Genomic DNA, 19,250 nt, shown 5'->3' on the forward strand with positions numbered 1-19,250 from the left:
TCTTGAAGCACTGACTCCAGCTGCAGTCCACTCTTTGTGAATCTCCCCCACATTTTTGAATGGGTTTTGTTTCACAATCCTCTCTAGGGTGCGGTTATCCCTATTGCTTGTACACTTTTTTCTACCACATCTTGTCCTTCCCTTCGCCTCTCTATTAATGTGCTTGGACACAGAGCTCTGTGAACAGCCAGCCTCTTTAGCAATGACCTTTTGTGTCTTGCCCTCCTTGTGCAAGATGTCAATGGTCGTCTTTTGGACAACTGTCAAGTCAGCAGTCTTCCCCATGATTGTGTAGCCTACAGAACTAGACTGAGAGACCATTTAAAGGCTTTTGCGGTGTTTTAAGTTAATTAGCTGATTAGAGTGTGGCACCAGGTGTCTTCAATATTGAACCTTTTCACAATATTCTAATTTTCCGAGATACTGAATTTGGGACTTTCATTAGTTGTCAGTTATAATCATCAAAATTAAAAGAAATAAACATTTGAAATACATCAGTCTGTGTGTAATGAATGAATCTAATATACAAGTTTCACTTTTTGAATGGAATTACTGAAATAAATCAACTTTGTCATGATATTCTAATTTTATGACCAGCACCTGTAAAACAATTTAAAACCAATGAAGAGGAAAGGTTGAAAATCCTTGGCTTGGAGGTATCACACAACATTCCATCATGCATCAGTAGTCTGCTACTTTGACTAATGGGTCTACTTTTATCCAAAATCCTGCTGTCTGACTACTGTTAGCAGCAAACAAAATCCAAGATGATGCCAGCATTGCAGTATTAGGTTTATATTAATGGGGGGCCCCCTTACTAGATGATACACTGTTTTGGTGGGAAATGTCTTAAAAAATGTTTTGGAACCACTGAACCAGGCCTTAGAGCAGCAATCTGCAAATAGGTTAGTAGTTTATTAAAACCACTCTTAACACAGAAACTGAAAATGTTAATATTTTGCCAATACCAAGTTAAATTTTAATTATAATGTGAAAGCAGTGGCAGTTTTGTTACCAGTAATTTTAAAGTGCCTACCTAGAATGATTGTGTAGTAGGGTTATATTGTATTTGGCTTTGCTAAAGAGTAAGCAGAAGTTAAAAAAACTAGTTAATGACGAACAGAAATAAGATTCCAACCTTTAAAAATTTGTAATTTCTGTATCTCAAGCAAAGTAAACGCAAAAGGTTCACAGAAGAACATCTATAAAAGAAACAATATGACATACTTGTATATTCTGTAACTTTTTATACTGTACCAAGATTTTCCGAAAGAACATCAAAGTATGTATATTCTGTAACTTTTTATACTGTACCAAGATTTTCTGAAAGAACATCAAAGTAACATCCAAATACTCATTGCACAGTTTCTGCTGAAAATGCCCTATACTGCTGTCATCAGTTGAAATCATCTCATTTTTTTAGTATATAATGAACATGCATGTAGAGCTCTTTGTAAATTCCAGCTATTGTTTCTGTTGTTAGTCTTGTTTACTTCCACAAATACTTAGGCTAGTGTGAATAATTAGTGGATTTATGCTTTTTCCTGCTACTTAATTCACTGCTTGAGGACAAATTGCACTCCAGTTTTTGAATTATAATAATTTTGCTGTGACTGCTTCTAAAACATTGTCATATAGAGTCTGTCTTCCCATTTACCCAGAAACTATCAGCCTCCTCCAGTATGTGATTATAAGAGAGAGGTAGGTGGCATTCTGCTGGCACTGGTGTGAATGGCCTTTATTGATCAGGGATAAGTTTTCCAAACATGATTAATCTTGGATTACTAAATAACTTTACAAAGCACACACATAGTGTACTAGTGCACATACTGCTTTTTTGTGGGTTTCCTAAAACCCTTGTGATCTTTCATTTTTAAATACAAGTATAAATTATGTCTTTGTTAGCCCTTCCCCTCAAGTCTCTTAGCAAAAGGCATCACAAGTCAACTGAAAATCAGTCAAATGACAATATTTTCAACATATGGCAATGTTCTGGATCCTCCATCAGTATGAAATACATTTATGAAAGTGAATGTGACATCATTATTTATTAACTAATTAGGCTCAAAGATCCAGAATTCTAACCTCCATCCATTTATCCTTGTCCTCACTGGGAAGGAATGCCCAGTTCTCACAGTAGTGTTGTGCATCCTACATACAACTGCTGTGCAGTTTGGCTGAGGTGAAATTCAGATGACACCCAACTATTTATAACACCAGAAGTGCATTTTCCAAATATTCATGCCTAGACACATATTGCATTCCACCACACTGTGGGTTCACAGGTGTGTACTGAATTGTTCTTTGGCCACTTGTGGGAGTTAGTTACAGACAGTTTACATACAGTTAGGTTCATGTTTGGACAGTGATACAGTTTTCATTATTTGGGCTCTGTGCGCCACCACAATGGATTTGAAATGAAGGCATCATGATATGCCTAAAGTGTAGATCTGCAGTTTTAAGGAGTTTAACAGAAACGTCGTATGAGCCATTCAAAAAAGACATACATTTTTATACACCCCGAACACACACACACACATTTTTTTCAGGGGCTCAAAAGTATTTGGACAAATTAACAATTATAAATATGACAATCATTTTCAATACTTAGTTGAAAATCCATTGCAGTCAATGACTGCCTGAAGTCTGGAACCCATGATCATCTCCAAGTACAGGGTTTCCACTCTATTGAATCTTTGCCAGGCCTTTACTGCAGCTGTCTTCAGGTGCTACTTGTTTGTTGGACTTTCTGCCATCAGTTTTTTCAGTTTTGTGAAATGCATGTCCAGTTGGGTTGAGGTCAGTTGATTGACTTAGTCATTGAAGAATATTCCACTTCTTTGCCTTGAAAAGAATTTGGTTTGCTATCACAATTTCCATCCATCCATTTTCCAACCCGCTGAATCCAAACACAGGGTCACGGGGGTCTTCTGGAGCCAATCCCAGCCAACACAGGGCACAAGGCAGGAACCAATCCCGGGCAGGGTGCCAACCCACCGCAGGCTATCACAATTTGTTTTAGGTTATTGTTCATTTGTACTGTGAAGCATTATCAGTTTGGTAGCATTTGTCCAAATCTGAACAGACGGTATAGTCCTGTACACTTCAGAAATCATCCTGTATCTTTTATCAGCTGTCATATCATTAATACACACCAGTAACCAACTTCCATTGACAGTCACGCATGCCCATGTCATAACACTGCCTCCACCATATTTCCCAGATTATATGGTATTCATCGGATCATGAGCCTGTGGTATAGCAGTTCTACATCTTAACATTTTAGTGGCCAGTTTTTAAATAAATATAAAATGTATAATTGAATGGCTGGTTTGATCACTGTAGGTGTGCTGGCTCAAGCAGCTGCGGGAGGTTGATGAAGTAATTGTGGTAAGTCGCACCTGCATGTGAAGGTGCAGTCTGTCTCAATTGCTTCATCAGCTTTCTGTGCTACACGATTGAGGCACTGCACCCGTGGAGGCATGTAAAGGAGAGCCATCACGAGAAAAGGGGGGACGAGAGGAGAAAGGAGACTCGCCAGTGAGAGAGAAGGGAGGAAAGACAAAAAGGAGGTTAAAGGAAGAAAAGGAGCAAAAAAAAAAAAATAGGAAGAGACCGGGATAGAGAGAGCACCCATGCTGAACTGAGTTGTTTCAGATGGTTGAGTGTGAGTCTTAGGGCTGTAGGAGCCGGATGCTGTGGAAGGTCACTCCTACTGCGTGTTTGCCTGAGAGTAGGTATGGCCCGATATGCAGTGTTCCCATAGATGCCCAGGGACTAGCAGTAGAAGATGTATGTGACTCAGTGTGGTGCCTCAGGATTGCTGAAGGCCGGGCAACGGGGACCTGAGCTGGGATTTGAAGGTTGACTGCACCTGTTGGATTTGAGAAGGAAGCATTGGGGCTCATTTTTTTCATGGACTGTCTCCAGTTTTAACCTCCAATTTTAATGGATATTTATTGAATTTTAACCTTCACCCTGTTTTTATGGATTATTTATTTATTTATTAACTGTTGGAGCACTGCACTGTTTTGGACACTGTTTTTGTTTTTAATAAAAGCACTCTGGCACCTTTATGCACCTACCCTTTGCTGTGTTTGTGTGTTATGTCCTCATTCGCTGGCTTATCCCTCAGGTACGTTACCTGCATTGTCGATATCAGGAGGCTCCCGGGATGCATCCGGTAGCATGGAGCCGACCCATATTCTTCTCTATCCATCATTCTGGTACATGTTGATCTTCATTTCACTAGTCCAAAAAACTGTTCTAAAACTGGTCTGTTTTTTTTTTTTAATATTTTCTGCTGAGGTCTAATCTATCCTTCCTATGCTGGAAGTTTACCAGTGATTTGGACCTTGTAGTAAACCCTCTGTATTTACTTTCATGAAGTCTTCTGTTGATTGTAGACTTTGGAAATGATAGGTCTACCTCCTGGAGAGGTTCATAGTTTGGCTAAATGCTGTGTGTTGGTCTTTCTTCACCAAGGAAAGAATTCTGTAGTCATCCAGCACAGCTGTCTTCCATGATTGTCCAGACCTTCTGGTGTTCCTGAGCTCAACAGTGCGTTCCTTCTTTTTAAGAATGTACTAGATGGTTCATTTGACCACTCCTAGTGTTTCTGCTGCCTCTCAAAATTGTTTGTTTTGTTTGCTCAGCATAATGATAGACTGTTTTTACTTGTGTGGACAGCTGTTTGGACCTCATATTGAGATTTCACAGTGACAGCTTCCAAATGCAAATTCCACACTTGGAATCAACTCCAGACCTTCTACCTGCTTAATAGTTAATGAAATAATGAGGGACCTGCTCCCACCTGGCTATGGAAAAGCTTGTCAGTCAAATGTCCATGTATATAAATGGCTATTATTCCTAAATGGCTCATATGATCTTTCTGATAAATCCTTTGAATTAATGCTGAAAGCCTACACTTCACTCATGTAATTATTTCTTCATTTTAAATCCATTGTGGTGGTGTATAGAGCCAAACATATGAAAATTGTTTCACTGTCCAAATGGACCTAACTGTATGCGTAGAATGGATACTTTCTATCAATCAGCAGCTATCTATCCACCGTCACACTCAGCATATCATGTGTATTCCCAAACCACTTTGCCACAATATTCGTAAAACATTGTTGGCGATTGGACATCAACTGCATGTCCAATGTAGAAGAACCTCTATGGCAGGTGAGGCTAGGCTCTACAGGGCTTGGGAGTATGAATGGGTATCAGAAACTCACTAATGACTTGACTTTATTGTGTTAGTGTTACATTTGTGAGGTGGGGAGCGAATACACTTACAATGAATTCAAAGGATATTCTTTTGAGGAAATTTTCTTTATTGTAACCACGCTGTCTCTCTCCAGACAACCCAAAATTCTTGTCCTTCCATTTTCTTTCTTCCCTCTTTTCTTCATAACTAGTTGTAATGCATAAAATGCCTTTGTCAAAATAAAGCTATCTGCAAGTTTAGACTATAGACTTTTCAAAATTTTTAAAAAACATGGAAATATTACTAACTTGTAAACATTATTAACAGAAGTTATTTAAATGAACTTAACAATTTATCTATTTCATATATTCCTACAAATGCAAAATTCTTATTATTTTAAGTGCTCAGAAAATGATTTATTATTTTTTATCGTAAATTGAAGCTTTGTGTTTAATGTTCAGTATTAAGCTTGTGTACAGTGTTATTTACACAATCTTTTTTGTTTTTGTATCCTTTGGAATATTTGTGAAAGGCTTTGAAGGGTATTATAAAAATAAAACTTATGTATAATTATTAATTGACATGAAATAAATTTAATGTATGCTGTCAGGCAAGCACTGTCTGTTGCTAAGGTTGGGGCAAAATGTATAAGTTTACTGAGCAGCTAACAATTTAAAGAGCTGGTTGTGCAACATTTGGATTACATAGGATTTCAAATGCTGCGATGGGTTTGGAGAGACACTCATAAATTAATAATCAGTTTTTAGATGGAGTTTACAATGATTCTTTCTAGAAACTCACCCCAGAACAGTGGCTAGTGTTTTCTGAAATTACTTATTATGTGACTGGGAGGTTTCATTTTTTTTTTGTATCTTAACTGTGTTTAATCAGCAGGGAGAAAAATAGAATACTGAAGTCATGAAAAAGAAAGCAGATTATATTTTGGTTATTTTTGATCTTATTTGAATTGACCCCAGATTATAAACATTTCTTTATTTTTAAAGTTTGTTGTGGTGTGCTGGTCTTCCATACCATTGAATGTACCTGTTTTCTGCAGGTCTTGGCTGCGGTTTGACATATGCTGCTACAGTGACCATTATTTGTCAGTATTTTGACAAACGACGAGGGCTTGCTCTTGGAATAGTGGCAACAGGTATGCTCTTTTTTTTTTAAAACACTGTCTTATGAATCTGAAAAATATATCTTTAATTTATGCATTATTTTAAATATTAATGTATGTATTTCACTAACTTTTTCATCCTGACCTTGATTGTGCAGAGTTGGTGCCAGTTCTAGCCAGAGCTCTGCCTTCATGAAACACCACTGTACACGTATTATTAAACATAGGTAGAATTATATTCACACAATGGGCATGCAAGATGTAACAGTTGCTCTAAACATGTCTTTCTGTTCAGTTTGCATTTATTTATTTATTTCATCATTTTATTTATTATGTTTTGCATTTCATTGTATTGGTTTATTCATTGTAAGATGTAAGAAGAAGGGGCCTGAGTTGCCTCAAAAGTTTGCATTTTGTAATCTTTCTAGTTAGTCAATAAAAGGTGTCATTTTGCTTAACTTCTCACTACAGTTAGTTCCATAAATATTTGGACAGAGACAACTTTTTTCTAATTTTGGTTCTGTACATTACCACAATGAATTTTAAATGAAACAACTCAGATGCAATTGAAGTGCAGACTTCCAGCTTTAATTCAGAGGGGTGAACAAAACGATTGCATAAAAATGTGAGGCAACTAAAGCATTTTTTTAACATAATCCCTTCATTTCAGGGGCTGAAAAGTAATTGGAGAAATTAAATAACTGGAAATAAAATGTTCATTTCTAATACTTGGTTGAAAACCCTTTGCTGGCAATGACAGCCTGAAGTCTTGAACTCATGGACATCACCAGATGCTGGGTTTCCTCCTTTTTAATGCTCTGCCAGGCCTTTACTGCAGCGGCTTTCAACTGCTGTTTGTTTGTGGACCTTTCAGTCTGAAGTTTAGTCTTCAACAAGTGAAATGCATGCTCAATTGGGTTAAGGTCAGGTGACTGACTCGGCCATTCAAGAATTTTCCACTTCTTTGCTTTAATAAACTCCTGGGTTGCTTTGGCTGTATGTTTTGGGTCATTGGGCGGTGTTTCATGATACAGATGGACAATCAATTTGACTGCATTTAGCTGGATCTGAGCAGACAGTATGTCTCCGAACACCTCAGAATTCATTCGGCTGCTTCTGTCCTATGTCACATCATCAATAAACACTAGTGTCCCAGTGCCACTGGCAGCCATGCACACCCAAGCCATCACACTGCCTCCACCGTGTTTTACAGATGATGTGGTATGCTTTGGATAATGAGCTGTTCCACGGCTTCTCCATACTTTTTTCTTGCCATCATTCTGGTAGGGGTTGATCTTGGTTTCATCTGACCAAAGAATGTTTTTCCAGAACAGTGCTGGCTTTTTTAGATGTTCTTTAGCAAAGTCCAATCTAACCTTTCTATTCTTGAGGCTTATGAGTGGCTTGCACCTTGCAGTGTACCCTCTGTATTTACTTTCATGCAGTCTTCTCTTTATGGTAGACTTGGATATCGATACGCCTACCCCCTGGAGAGTGTTGTTCACTTGGTTGGCTATTGTGAAGGGGTTTCTGTTTACCATGGAAATGATTCTGCGATCATCCACCACTGTTGTCTTCCATGGACAACCAGGACTTTTTGCGCTGCTGAGTTCACCAGTGCTTGCTTTCTTTCTCAGGATGTACCAAACTGTAGATTTTGCCACTCGTAATATTGTAGCAATTTCTCGGATGGGTTTTTTCTGTTTTCACAGCTTAAGGATGGCTTCTTTCACCTGCATAGAGAGCTCCTTTGACCGCATGTTGTCTGTTCACAGCAAAATCTTCCACATGCAAGCACCACACCTCAAATCAACTCCAGGCCTTTTATCTGCTTAATTGATAATGACATAACGACAGACTTGCCCATACCTGCTCATGAAATAGCCTTTGAGTCAATTGTCCAATTACTTTTGAGCCCCTGAAATGAAGGGATTGTGTTCAAAAAAGGCTTTATTTGCCTTACATTTTTATGCAATCGTTAACAATTTGTGGGGGTTTTTAAGTCAACCATCCTCCCTGAATTAATGAAGGTAAATGTATTATAATTGATGGATGCAATCAGTCAAAACAGTTCTAGATTTTTCATCATTGTCTTTTTGCATACATGTATCACATCATCCATATCAGCTTCAATAATTTTGGTTGCCTGTTTGGTAACCTGTTGCAATTTCTTTAAATTTTGATGCTTCAGGCCACTAAACCAGGTAGTGGAGCTGAAAGCTAAGCTTAATACAGGTAGTCCCCAGGTTACGGACATCCAACCTACGACATACGAACGGGACCGCAGCTGCGATGCATGTGCCTCAGTAACTGCCGCTCCATCATCTTTGGCCTGCGGACGCTGCAAGCGGTGGCTGGACGGAGGCTGGTGGGGGGTGATTTCGCTGCTCGCGCAGTGCAGTGTCCCTCAAGTCGGGTGGCTCCCAGCGGCAAGCAGTTTCACTGCTCGCCCACCACACACGGCTGCCCCGTTCATTCTAGGTGTGCGGCTGGTAATGCTGCAAGCAGTGATCCAGTAGCATTGTAGTGTGCCTCGGATGGCTGCGTGTTGAATGGGGGCTGTGGTGTTGCGTACACTGCAGGCATCATACTGTAGTGGAGATAACTGTGAGGTGGGCTGGTGATGAACCGCCCCTCGCTGCCCCCATTCATTCTCAATAGCAAGCCTGCTTGTACTGTTACGCACATAGCAGGAAGTTTTCTCTTGTCAGTACAGGGTGGTCCAGATCTAATTATGCAGATCCAGATTGTCTGGATGACTTTGATTTATGCAGGGACAATTCCAGTTCGGCGCGAAGACGATTCTTCATGTTGTCAGTTCGCATACTTCTCGATGGTCCGGGATTTTTCGGGTGATTTTCTATGTAATAAACTGAATAAGTTATAGCGTAATGAAAATTGCATAATTAGATCTGGACCACCGTATACATCAGATGTGTTGATGACTGGTGCCTTCCTGCTGTGACAGCTGTACAGTGCTGTGCAGAAGGGCTCATCTTAACCTTTTGTCTTCACCCTTCAACAATGTCTCTGAAACACAAATCTGATGCAAGTGCTGGTGATATAGTAAAGAAGACAAAAACCATCACCATTGAAAATAAAGTAGAAATAATAAAAAGGTAAGAGAGAGGTGAAACTCCATCATTCATTGGCAGAGCACTTGGTTACAGTTGGTCAACAATAGCATTTGTTAAAATAATGTACCTGTTCCGACTTACATACAAATTCAACTTAAGTACAAACCTACAGTCCCTATCTCGTACGTAACCCGGGGACTGCCTGTATCAAATTAATAGTGATAGACTGGATCAGCCTTTAGTATAAGGACAGCATGCGGTCCCTATGCAATTTATGGAGGACACATACAGTGAGTGTTGATATTCCAATTTAAATTATTATCAGTGTCTCCTATTTCTACCTTGTCTCCCAGAACTATAAGCAGTAAACATATGTATTTCTGTCTCCAAAAGTCAAATAGCCATTCTTTAATTTTTTTGACATTCAGACAAAGAGAGCTACTATTGCACTTCCTTGTATTAAGGAATAGCAATCAACCTCACCAGATATGTATGCTGTCATCATAGTGTTCAGCATTCATGATAACGGAATGAATTTTTTTTTACTGATATAAAGTGTAAATTGCAGAGGAGGCAAAATATAGCCTTTAGGAGACAGTCTGCTTGACTAAATGGACCTTGAAAAAATGTTATGTTCTCTAAATATCTGCAGTTTAAAAGAAAACTTGAAATGTATAATTTAATATATGGATTAACATTAATCACTAAACAGAAATCATACTGTTTCATGACAGCCAGTCTTATAAAGAAATTATCCATATTATGTAAGGTAATGGTGTTGTTTTAAGCAGCTCTTTTTAGTTTTTTATTTACTGTAATTCTAACAACTGAGCTATGGTGTTGTACCTGAGCTTTGGAAAAAGTCAGTAATTACAGAGTTCCCAAGTTGTCTAAGTCAAGAATTCGTAATGATTATAAGCCAGTTGACCTCAATAAAATGGTAGAATTATTTCGTGAAGAAAATCTTACTGACATAGTAACCCTTTAATTGATGTCAAGCTTTAAAATGAAGACCCTGTCTTCCCCGCATTCATTGGTTGTCAAGCCGTGACTGCAGTAATTTTGTTTTTTTCATCAGCAGTTTCTCAAACTGCACCAGTGAATTGATGTTCTGCTTGTTTAAGCATTGCAGATATGCTAACATATGACACATACTTTCTATTAGAACATGTTTTCACTTGTTTTCCTTTCACTTTTAGTCTCTTACTAGTGGAGCATGCTGGCCTCCGGTCCTTGTACTGTATAAAAGGAAATTGAAAGGGGTGAAGTTCACCAATATAATAATAAATTTGAATATGAATTTTAAACACATTTGCACCATGTCCTAGAGCTGTTGATAATGTGTATATATTCGTCTGGTCCTCACATTAAAGGGGGTGTTAAACATAGAGGCGGAGTAAGGTGGATGTTTGATGTGAAAGAAATGTGTTATTAAACAAAGAAAAGAGCATGGGGAACACAAAGACAATGGAAGAATGTGATGAAACATTAAATCAAAAGCTTGAAATACTGTGTGTTGGTCTTGTGTAAAAAAATGTGAGGAAATACTTTTTAACTTGTGGAATCTGTATAACTTCTGTGTTTGTAGTTTGTATTCTTTAAATTCTCTTACATTTGTAAAGGCTTGGGCTCATTGACCAAGGAAAGAACATACTGTATATTGGAGTTTGGAGCCAGGGTGGTACAGTGTGGATGAGAATGCTGCAAAACTCTCTAGTACAGGATATCACCAAAAGTGGTATTCAGTAATATTATAAACACACTTTATAGTTGATTCATTCAAAGCAATAACTTGCAAAAATCTTATCATCCAAGGTTAAAATTAGCATGGAATTAATATAGTGGGTTTGAACAAATACCAGGTCAGGTCAGGTTGAGGAGTATGCACTGGTACAGCAGGTTGCTGCACCCACCACATGACGAAACAGCTCAGGATTCTAGTTGGCAACCCCCTAGGCAGACACACGGTGTAGTCCCACCCATCCAGAAATTACCATCTGTCTGTCACAGCCAGGTGTTACGCATGTGTCCCCTTGGCCTGGTCCAGCTGCTCGGATCATCAACAATGAGGATCCTGTGACCAGGATCACCCTCAGGGAATCATGCCACATGGCCGCAGTACCATAACTGACACTTGCTCACAATGCAGGTAATGTGCCTCACTTGATACAAAGTCAAACCAGCAGTACCCAAGGATTCTGCGAAGAGACACAGTACCGAAGGAGTTCAGTCTTTGTCTCAAATCACTGAATAGCGTCCATGTCTCGCAACCATATAGCAAAATAGGAAGCACGAGGACTCTAAAGACTTGGACCTTCATCCTTTTGCAAAGATATTGGGAGCGCCACACAACTTTTTCCAGTGAACTCATGACAGCCCCCCCATTCCACCCCCCTCCCCCACCCCAACCTTCCAATCTGTCTACTGACTTCATAGGAAGAGTTGCCAGAGACAGGAATGTCCCTTTCAAGGAAAGTAAATCTCTCGACAAGGACAACATTCTCTCTGCAGGCAGACACAGACACACTGATGATGGCTGTGCCCATGAGATCATTAACACTAGAGTGCCTAAAGCCTAGGAAACTTAAATTAAATTCCCTCACACCTCCTCATCTGTGTCTTTGTTTTGCAAAAGTGTCAATCAGCACTGGCAGCAAGCAGCCCGCTATCCCATCCTCCACGAGGCAGCTGAAAGCCAAGTCAGACGCAAAATTCTCAGAGCTGAAGTCTCTTTATCTGGGAGTTAGGTGTCTGTAATTGTATAAGGTAAATAATATTGTTATTTGGAATACATACATCTCATGTGTGTTCCGTTTCGACAATGATCTTCTGTGTAAATGTAGGATGACAAGAAATGCAAGGCAAGAAATGCTGAACACATAACTGAAACAGAAACGTTTCATGTTATAGTAATAATGACAAAATGCTGATGTGAAGTGTGTAATGTGTGAAGACTAAAGTCCAAATATCAAATAAACACTTTCACAGAAGGTATAACTAAACAAGTGTGCTTGTTATATAACGAAAGAAAAAGAAATTATTCAATGTACATGTTGCTGTCAATATGTAAAAACCGAAGCACAAATATCAATAATAAAAAAAATAATTTTTTGCCACTGTTTTCCTTTGCTTTTTAGGTACAAGTTTTGGAGGTTTTGTTTATGCATCTCTTCAGATGGAATTGATTAAAATCTACGGGCTTAATGGCTGCTTGCTAATTATTGGTGCTTTATCACTCAACATATTGGTTTGTGGTGGTCCAATGAGGCCTCTCCAATTGAAAGGATACTCTCTGAAGAGAAAGGAGTGCCAGACTGTGAAAATGGCAAAGCTTTCTGTCCAAGATATTAATGACAAAAATGACAAGTTTGATAAATGCTCAGAAAATAATGAAGTATTGAATGTGGAAATAGTTAATGGTGAAAAAAAACAAAAACGCTTCCAGGAAAGGTGTTCCATTGCTGCAGTTGTCAAAAACAAAGATGCTTACTTCAAGTATATACAAACCAGCACTAAACTTTTACAAGATAGACTTTTTGTTTCACTCTGTATTTCCATGTTTCTTTTTGATATTGGCTCCTTTCCTCCTGTGCTATTTATGGAGGATGTTGCAAAAAACTCTGGACTCAGTGATGAGGAATATATTTTACCCCTAGTTTCAATTCTGTCAATCATGATGGGAGTTGGAAAGCTGGCCCTTGGCATCGTAGCAGATTTGACCTGGATGAACAGCTATTATCTCTATGCTTTTACGATAGGTGCTTCAGGAGCTGCCTTGCTTTGCATTCCCCTTGCCTGCAGTTATGTTACATTTGCAGTCCTTTCAGGAATACTTGGGTTTTTTTCCGGAAACTGGTCGATTTTTCCTTATGTTACTTCCAAAATAGTGGGGACAGAGACACTTACACATGCTTATGGAGTCTTAATGTTCTTTGCTGGACTTGGAATGTTGCTTGGACCTCCTGCTATAGGTATGTTCATTCCTTTTTTACTAACAAATTGTCCTTAAAATGTGTCAAAATGAATTTGATGACAGATTAGACATAATGAAAAATGGTAAATATGTATCCTATATTACTGTATATAGAGAGGAAGAAAATGATTACATCATTTTATTTGGTAAATTTGGTATATACCTCTTTCTTTTTTACAATGTTTAATAGTCATTCTAAATTCTATATTTTTATCTCCAAATTGCAGTTTTCATCCTTTTTATTTGTTTTTTTTTCTTGCAGGCTGGTTCTATGACTGGACACAATCATATAGTGCTGCTTTTTATTTCAGTGGCACCTGTGTTTTATTAGGTGGATTTAACTTGCTTCTTGCTTCCCTATCCTGCTGGGACAAAAATAATTCAAAAAACAAAAGACCAAATGTTAAATATGTTTCTTCATGTGACAGTGTTGCATCTTTTGCATAGACATTATTTTATTTTCACCAGATTTTTTCAAATTAAAATTCCTAAGGGGACTATTAATAATTTTGTATACAGTAATCCCTCCTCCATCGCGGGGGTTGCGTTCCAGAGCCACCCGCAAAATAAGAAAATCCGCGAAGTAGAAACCATATGTTTATATGGTTATTTTTATATTGTCATGCTTGGGTCACAGATTTGCGCAGAAACACAGGAGGTTGTAGAGAGACAGGAACATTATTCAAACACTGCAAACAAACATTTGTCTCTTTTTCAAAAGTTTAAACTGTGCTCCATGACAAGACAGAGATGACAGTTCCGTCTCACAATTAAAAGAATGCAAACATATCTTCCTCTTCAAAGGAGTGCGCGTCAGGAGCACAGACTGTCAGAGAGATAGAGAAAAGCAAACAAATCAATAAGGCTGTTTGGCTTTTAAGTATGCGAAGCACCGCGGCACAAAGCTGTTGAAGGCGGCAGCTCACACCCCCTCCGTCAGGAGCAGGGAGAGAGAGAGAGAGAGAGATAGAGAGAGACAGAGTTTGTTTTTCAATCAAAAATCAATACGTGCCCTTCGAGCTTTTAAGTATGCGAAGCACCGTGCAGCATGTCGCTTCAGGAAGCAGCTGCACAGAAGGTAGCAACGTGAAGATAATCTTTCAGCATTTTTAGACGAGCGTCCCTATCGTCTAGGTGTGCGATCAGCCCCCCTGCTCAATCCCCCTACATCAGGATCAGAGAAAGTCAGCGCAAGAGAGAGAGAGAAAAGTAAGTTGGGTAGCTTCTCAGCCATCTGCCAATAGCGTCCCTTGTATGAAATCAACTGGGCAAACCAACTGAGGTAGCATGTACCAGAAAATAAAAGACCCATTGTCCTCAGAAATCCGCGAACCAGCAAAAAATCCGCGATATATATTTAAATATGCTTACATATAAAATCCGCATGGAGTGAAGCCGCGAAAGGTGAAGCGCGATATAGTGAGGGATTACTGTATGTTGGTATTCCTTTTCAAAAGATTATTGTTGCCCTTTTTTAAGAGATGTTTTTGTGAAAAATGGTAAATCTGTTATTTATTCCCTGTTTATTAGTTATTTACAAGGCATTTTATTTTTAGCCAGTGGAGCAGGTAGGATGTAATGTACACAACTATTAAATGTTGTCTTAATGGTGGACAGAGGTAATTATTTTGTGCGTAATGGTGATATTTGTTCTATGTGTTGTGTACCATGATGATGTATATAGTCATTTTGTTTTATGTGTTTTATTTGGAAAAACAAATAGAAAAAAGCTTTTTTTGCCTCAATTTCTAGTTAATTTTACGTGGCCGCTACTAGAAGGATGTAATTTTAAGTACTCAAAATCTAATGTGCCTGGTGTAGAAAAAACCTTGCCAAAACAGATTTCAGCTAGCCTGTCTGGTTCAACAGTTATCAAGGATATTAGGGATGCTCCGATCAGGTTGTCTAAGGCCGATACTGATGACTGATTTTTTTTTTTTTTCCTTTATCACTTTAAAGAACTTTTTACACTAAGCTCCTGCATAATCAGACTTGTAGAAACCTTATGTTCTATATTAATGTGTTACCTTTGGTATATAATTAAACTATAGACCACAGCTGTTAACTGTTCATTTTTTATTAACAAAATGAAATTCTGTAGGCTTATTATTCAGTGACCTTAAAAATAATAAAATAAATAAAACTAATAAAATTTGTACAAAAATATGTATCAATAATACATATGGCATGAAAGAAAATAAAATGGTTATTAGAATTGCAAGCTGTAATGCTGTTTATTTCTTCTGTAATGTACCTCTCTGAAACAATGCTTAATTTAAAAAAAAAATCACCATTTCTGTAACAACAAAAAAATAAATAAATTAAATTACTATATATATTTGTTTACAGTATATACTCCTCATCGGGATACCCAACAAGAGCCTTCAAAACCTACAACAAATTCAAAATAGTGCTGCAAGAATCCTGATGAGGTTGCAGAAATATGAACACATTTCACAAATCCTTCGATCACTTCATTGGCTCCCTATCCATCTCCATACAGAATACAAACTCTGTTTGTTTACTCACCAGTGTATCCATGGAAATGCTCCACAATATCTTAAGGAACTCCTTATATTACAGTCCACTACACTACAAGAAACCTCCGTTTTACAAATACCTATCGCCTTCGCCCCCCTGTGACCAAACTTCATACAATGGGAGACCGAGCCTTTGTAGCCGCTGCTCCGCAGCTCTGGAATGCCCTACCAGAGAGCCTAAGAACACAGCAGATTGTGGGCTGTTTTAAAAAACAGCTAAAAACTTTTCTATTTAGGAAAGCTTATTAACAAGAATGCTATAATTATTGTTGTTTTATCTCAGTTTTTATCTTGCCTTGCCTTTGTTTAACTTTTTATGTTGCACTTTGAGATTTACTGCTAATGTAAAGTGCCCCTATAAATAAAATGCATTATTATATATATACAGTGGAACCTCGGGTCACGAACGTCTCTGAACATGTACAAATCGGGTTACGACCAAAAAGTTCGCCAAGCCGATAATTTCCGCACGTGTTCAGTCTCTCCTTGTGCATTCGCTGTGAACTCTTTGTGCTCTATTTCATTTCCCTTCTGGTTCGTATGCGCCAGTGATGTATGCACGTATTCAGTCTCTTCCTGTACAGTATAGGGTGGTCAATTTTCATTACGCTATAACTTATTAAGTTTATTACATAGAAAATCACCCGAAAAATCCCGGACCATCGAGAAGTGTGCGAACTGACGACATGAAGAATCGTCTTCGTGCCGAACTGGAATCGTCCACGCATAAATCAAAGTCATCCAGACGATCTGGATCTGCATAATTAGATCTGGACCACATCGTGCAGAGGGACTTTGTGGTATAGCGGGTCCACAGCTCACATCAAGAGGCCAGTTTTAAATAAATAATTGCCGCGGCACAGCTGCCATGTCCTCTTCATAAATAGAAGTGCAAGGCGGCTAAAGGGAGGAAAAAGAAAAGAAAGACGGAGGTTGTGGAGTGAGGAAGTAAGCAGGAAGCAGTGTGGAAAGAACCGGTGTGAGCGAGCGAGCGAGTGCTCGCAGGCAGGCAGCTGGACAGTGAGCCCAAGCAGGGGTGTTTGGCCGACACTCGGTGGGGCAGAAGGAAGCGGTCGCTCCAGCGGAGCGATCAAGGAGCTGGAGTGACCAGAAGAAGGACGGCTGGCCGCGTAAGGCCGAAAAGGCAGCAGGGGTCACCAGTTAAAGAATGCATCGGCCTTGTTTTTAAAGAGACTGCTTCCAGCATTGTTTTAACCTTGTTGTATTTAATGAAGACTTTTTTCTATTGGATTGTAACCTCCACTTCATTTCTGTTTTTATGGGATTATTTATTTATTGAAGGATTCTGAAAGCACTGCACTTTATTTAATTTGGACTTTGTTTTTGATTGTTGTTTTGTTGATTTTAATAAAAGCACTTGGCACTTTTTGCACCATCCCCTTGCTCCATTGTAGTGCCTCACTGTCGTGCTCATCGGTAACGGTGACGGGTTTAAGGGCTCCCAGAAGCCTCAAAACTGTAATCTCCTCTCCTCCCAGTTCCTCCTCGTTTCCTTCATGCCAGAACTCGACTCATGCAAGGTTAGTTTTCTTGGTTGTTTATGGTTAGTTTTTGTATAAATTACAGATTTTTCAAATGTTAATTTTTTTCCCTGTGCTTAAAACTCATTAAAAAAAGTGTTTACAGCGAGCGGTTCGTAAGGCTGTAGCGTGAACTCTTGCAATGTTAGTTTTCTCTGTTCAAGGTTTTCTCAGTGTTATTCAATGTTTTTACATTTTGTTTACTATTACACTTTGCATTCTATGGTATAATTAACTATTTTTGTGCTTAAAACTTTAAAAAATATATATTTACATACAGTTTGTACAGTCCGAAATGGATTAATTGTATTTACATACTGTACAATCCTATGGGGGAAATTACTTCAGGTCATGACCTGTCACGACCAAATCGGGTTGCGACCAGAGTTTTGGAACGAATTACGGTCGTGACCCGAGGTTCCACTGTATTGTTACACAATCAATTAATTGATAATTGACAATTAAACACTGCTTAAATGTAAATGTACTTCTAGGTTATAATCATTTTTAATCATTAAGTACATTATAGCTTTTTTGATGTTTAAATATACATTTGCTGTATTTATAAAGGTTTGTTTTTTTCTTCAGTGCACCAGCTCGACATTTGTAATTATTGAGGTGTAATTATAAATAAGGATTACCATTTCAATTATGTAGTACTTGTTTCTTACCAAAACCTATGCTATAGGACACACAGCAACAAATAATAAACACAGCACAAATCTTTAAAAAGCTGCAAAAGTATCAAGTATTCATAATTTGTTAAGACACAAGACTAATATGCTTAACAGGTTTATAAGTAAAAGACACAATTTTTTGTTAAGCTAACAAGCCTGTTGTTTACTAAGCATCAATTTTAAATTTGTCTTTGTCTTTTTTTTCCAGTAAAAAAAAGAAAGCTGTTGCACCTAAAACAATTTCACTGTCCAGACTGAAATGGTGTCAGTTTTAATTAAAGAACAAAATATAAAGGTCTGAATTCAAGTAGCTTTTCTTGCCATTTGCCAAATTACACAATACGACTTCTCTGATTCCTTTTTCTCAATTTATTACTCCACATTCTTTAATATAGAGGCTAAGCTCTCTGATTAAACAAGCTCTCACTGCTGCTTTTTGTTTACACTGCAGGAAGTCTGCCACAATAAAAAGGACGAAGAAGACACATTCTGGTTCAATTACAACATTACCTTCGCATAAAGGTGCCCTACAACTAAATTACCATTTAGCTTGGGAAAGCAGGGGCTGAAAAGATTGGCTTTTGTGATCGTCCAATATACCGATCAATAATCGAGTCTTTCTTAGTGAAATTGGACGATTTAGATCAGCGACCAATCGATCAGAGCATCCCTAAAGGATACAGATCAATTTTTTTCAGTTTAAGCAAGAGAAGATTAAGAGGATACATGTTTGAAGTATTTAAAATTATGAAGTTAATTAGTACAGTGGATTGAGACTGTTATTCTAAAATGAGTTAATCAAGGACACGGGGTACAGTTGAAAACTTGTTAAGGGTAAATTTTGAACAAACATTAGGAAGTTTTTCTTTCCACAGAGAACCATAGACACTTGGAATAAGCGACCAAGTAAAGTGGTAGACAGTTATACTATAGGGACTTTAAACACTAGTCTTTTATTAATTTTATTTAAAAGCAAATAACAATCCATTCGATCAAATAAAACTTAACAAAACCAAAAAGCAACCCCCACCCGAAAGAAAGAGAGGAGAGCCAGCCAACAAAGCAAATCTTTAAAGCAGCAAGAAGTGAAGATTATCTTTTTCTCTAATA

The 19,250-nt window shown here is 38.2% G+C and overlaps 1 protein-coding gene across 3 annotated transcripts in view; it reads left to right on the forward strand.

Annotated features, from left to right (window-relative positions):
* slc16a9b (solute carrier family 16 member 9b) overlaps positions 1 to 15,603 on the forward strand; it is a 53,426-nt gene extending 37,823 nt beyond the window's left edge. For all 3 annotated transcript variants that reach the window (XM_028795395.2, XM_051923144.1, XM_028795396.2), the window contains 3 exons: positions 6,270 to 6,365; positions 12,547 to 13,380; positions 13,645 to 15,603. In XM_028795395.2, the coding sequence (XP_028651228.1) occupies positions 6,270 to 6,365; positions 12,547 to 13,380; positions 13,645 to 13,829 (1,115 nt within the window). In that variant the 3' untranslated portion in view covers positions 13,830 to 15,603. The remainder of the gene's footprint in view (positions 1 to 6,269; positions 6,366 to 12,546; positions 13,381 to 13,644) is intronic.
* Positions 15,604 to 19,250: the final 3,647 nt, after the last annotated feature.

Source organism: Erpetoichthys calabaricus, chromosome 2 (genome assembly GCF_900747795.2).
Source record: "Erpetoichthys calabaricus chromosome 2, fErpCal1.3, whole genome shotgun sequence".
In the NCBI taxonomy this organism is placed as follows: Eukaryota; Metazoa; Chordata; class Cladistia; order Polypteriformes; family Polypteridae; genus Erpetoichthys; species Erpetoichthys calabaricus.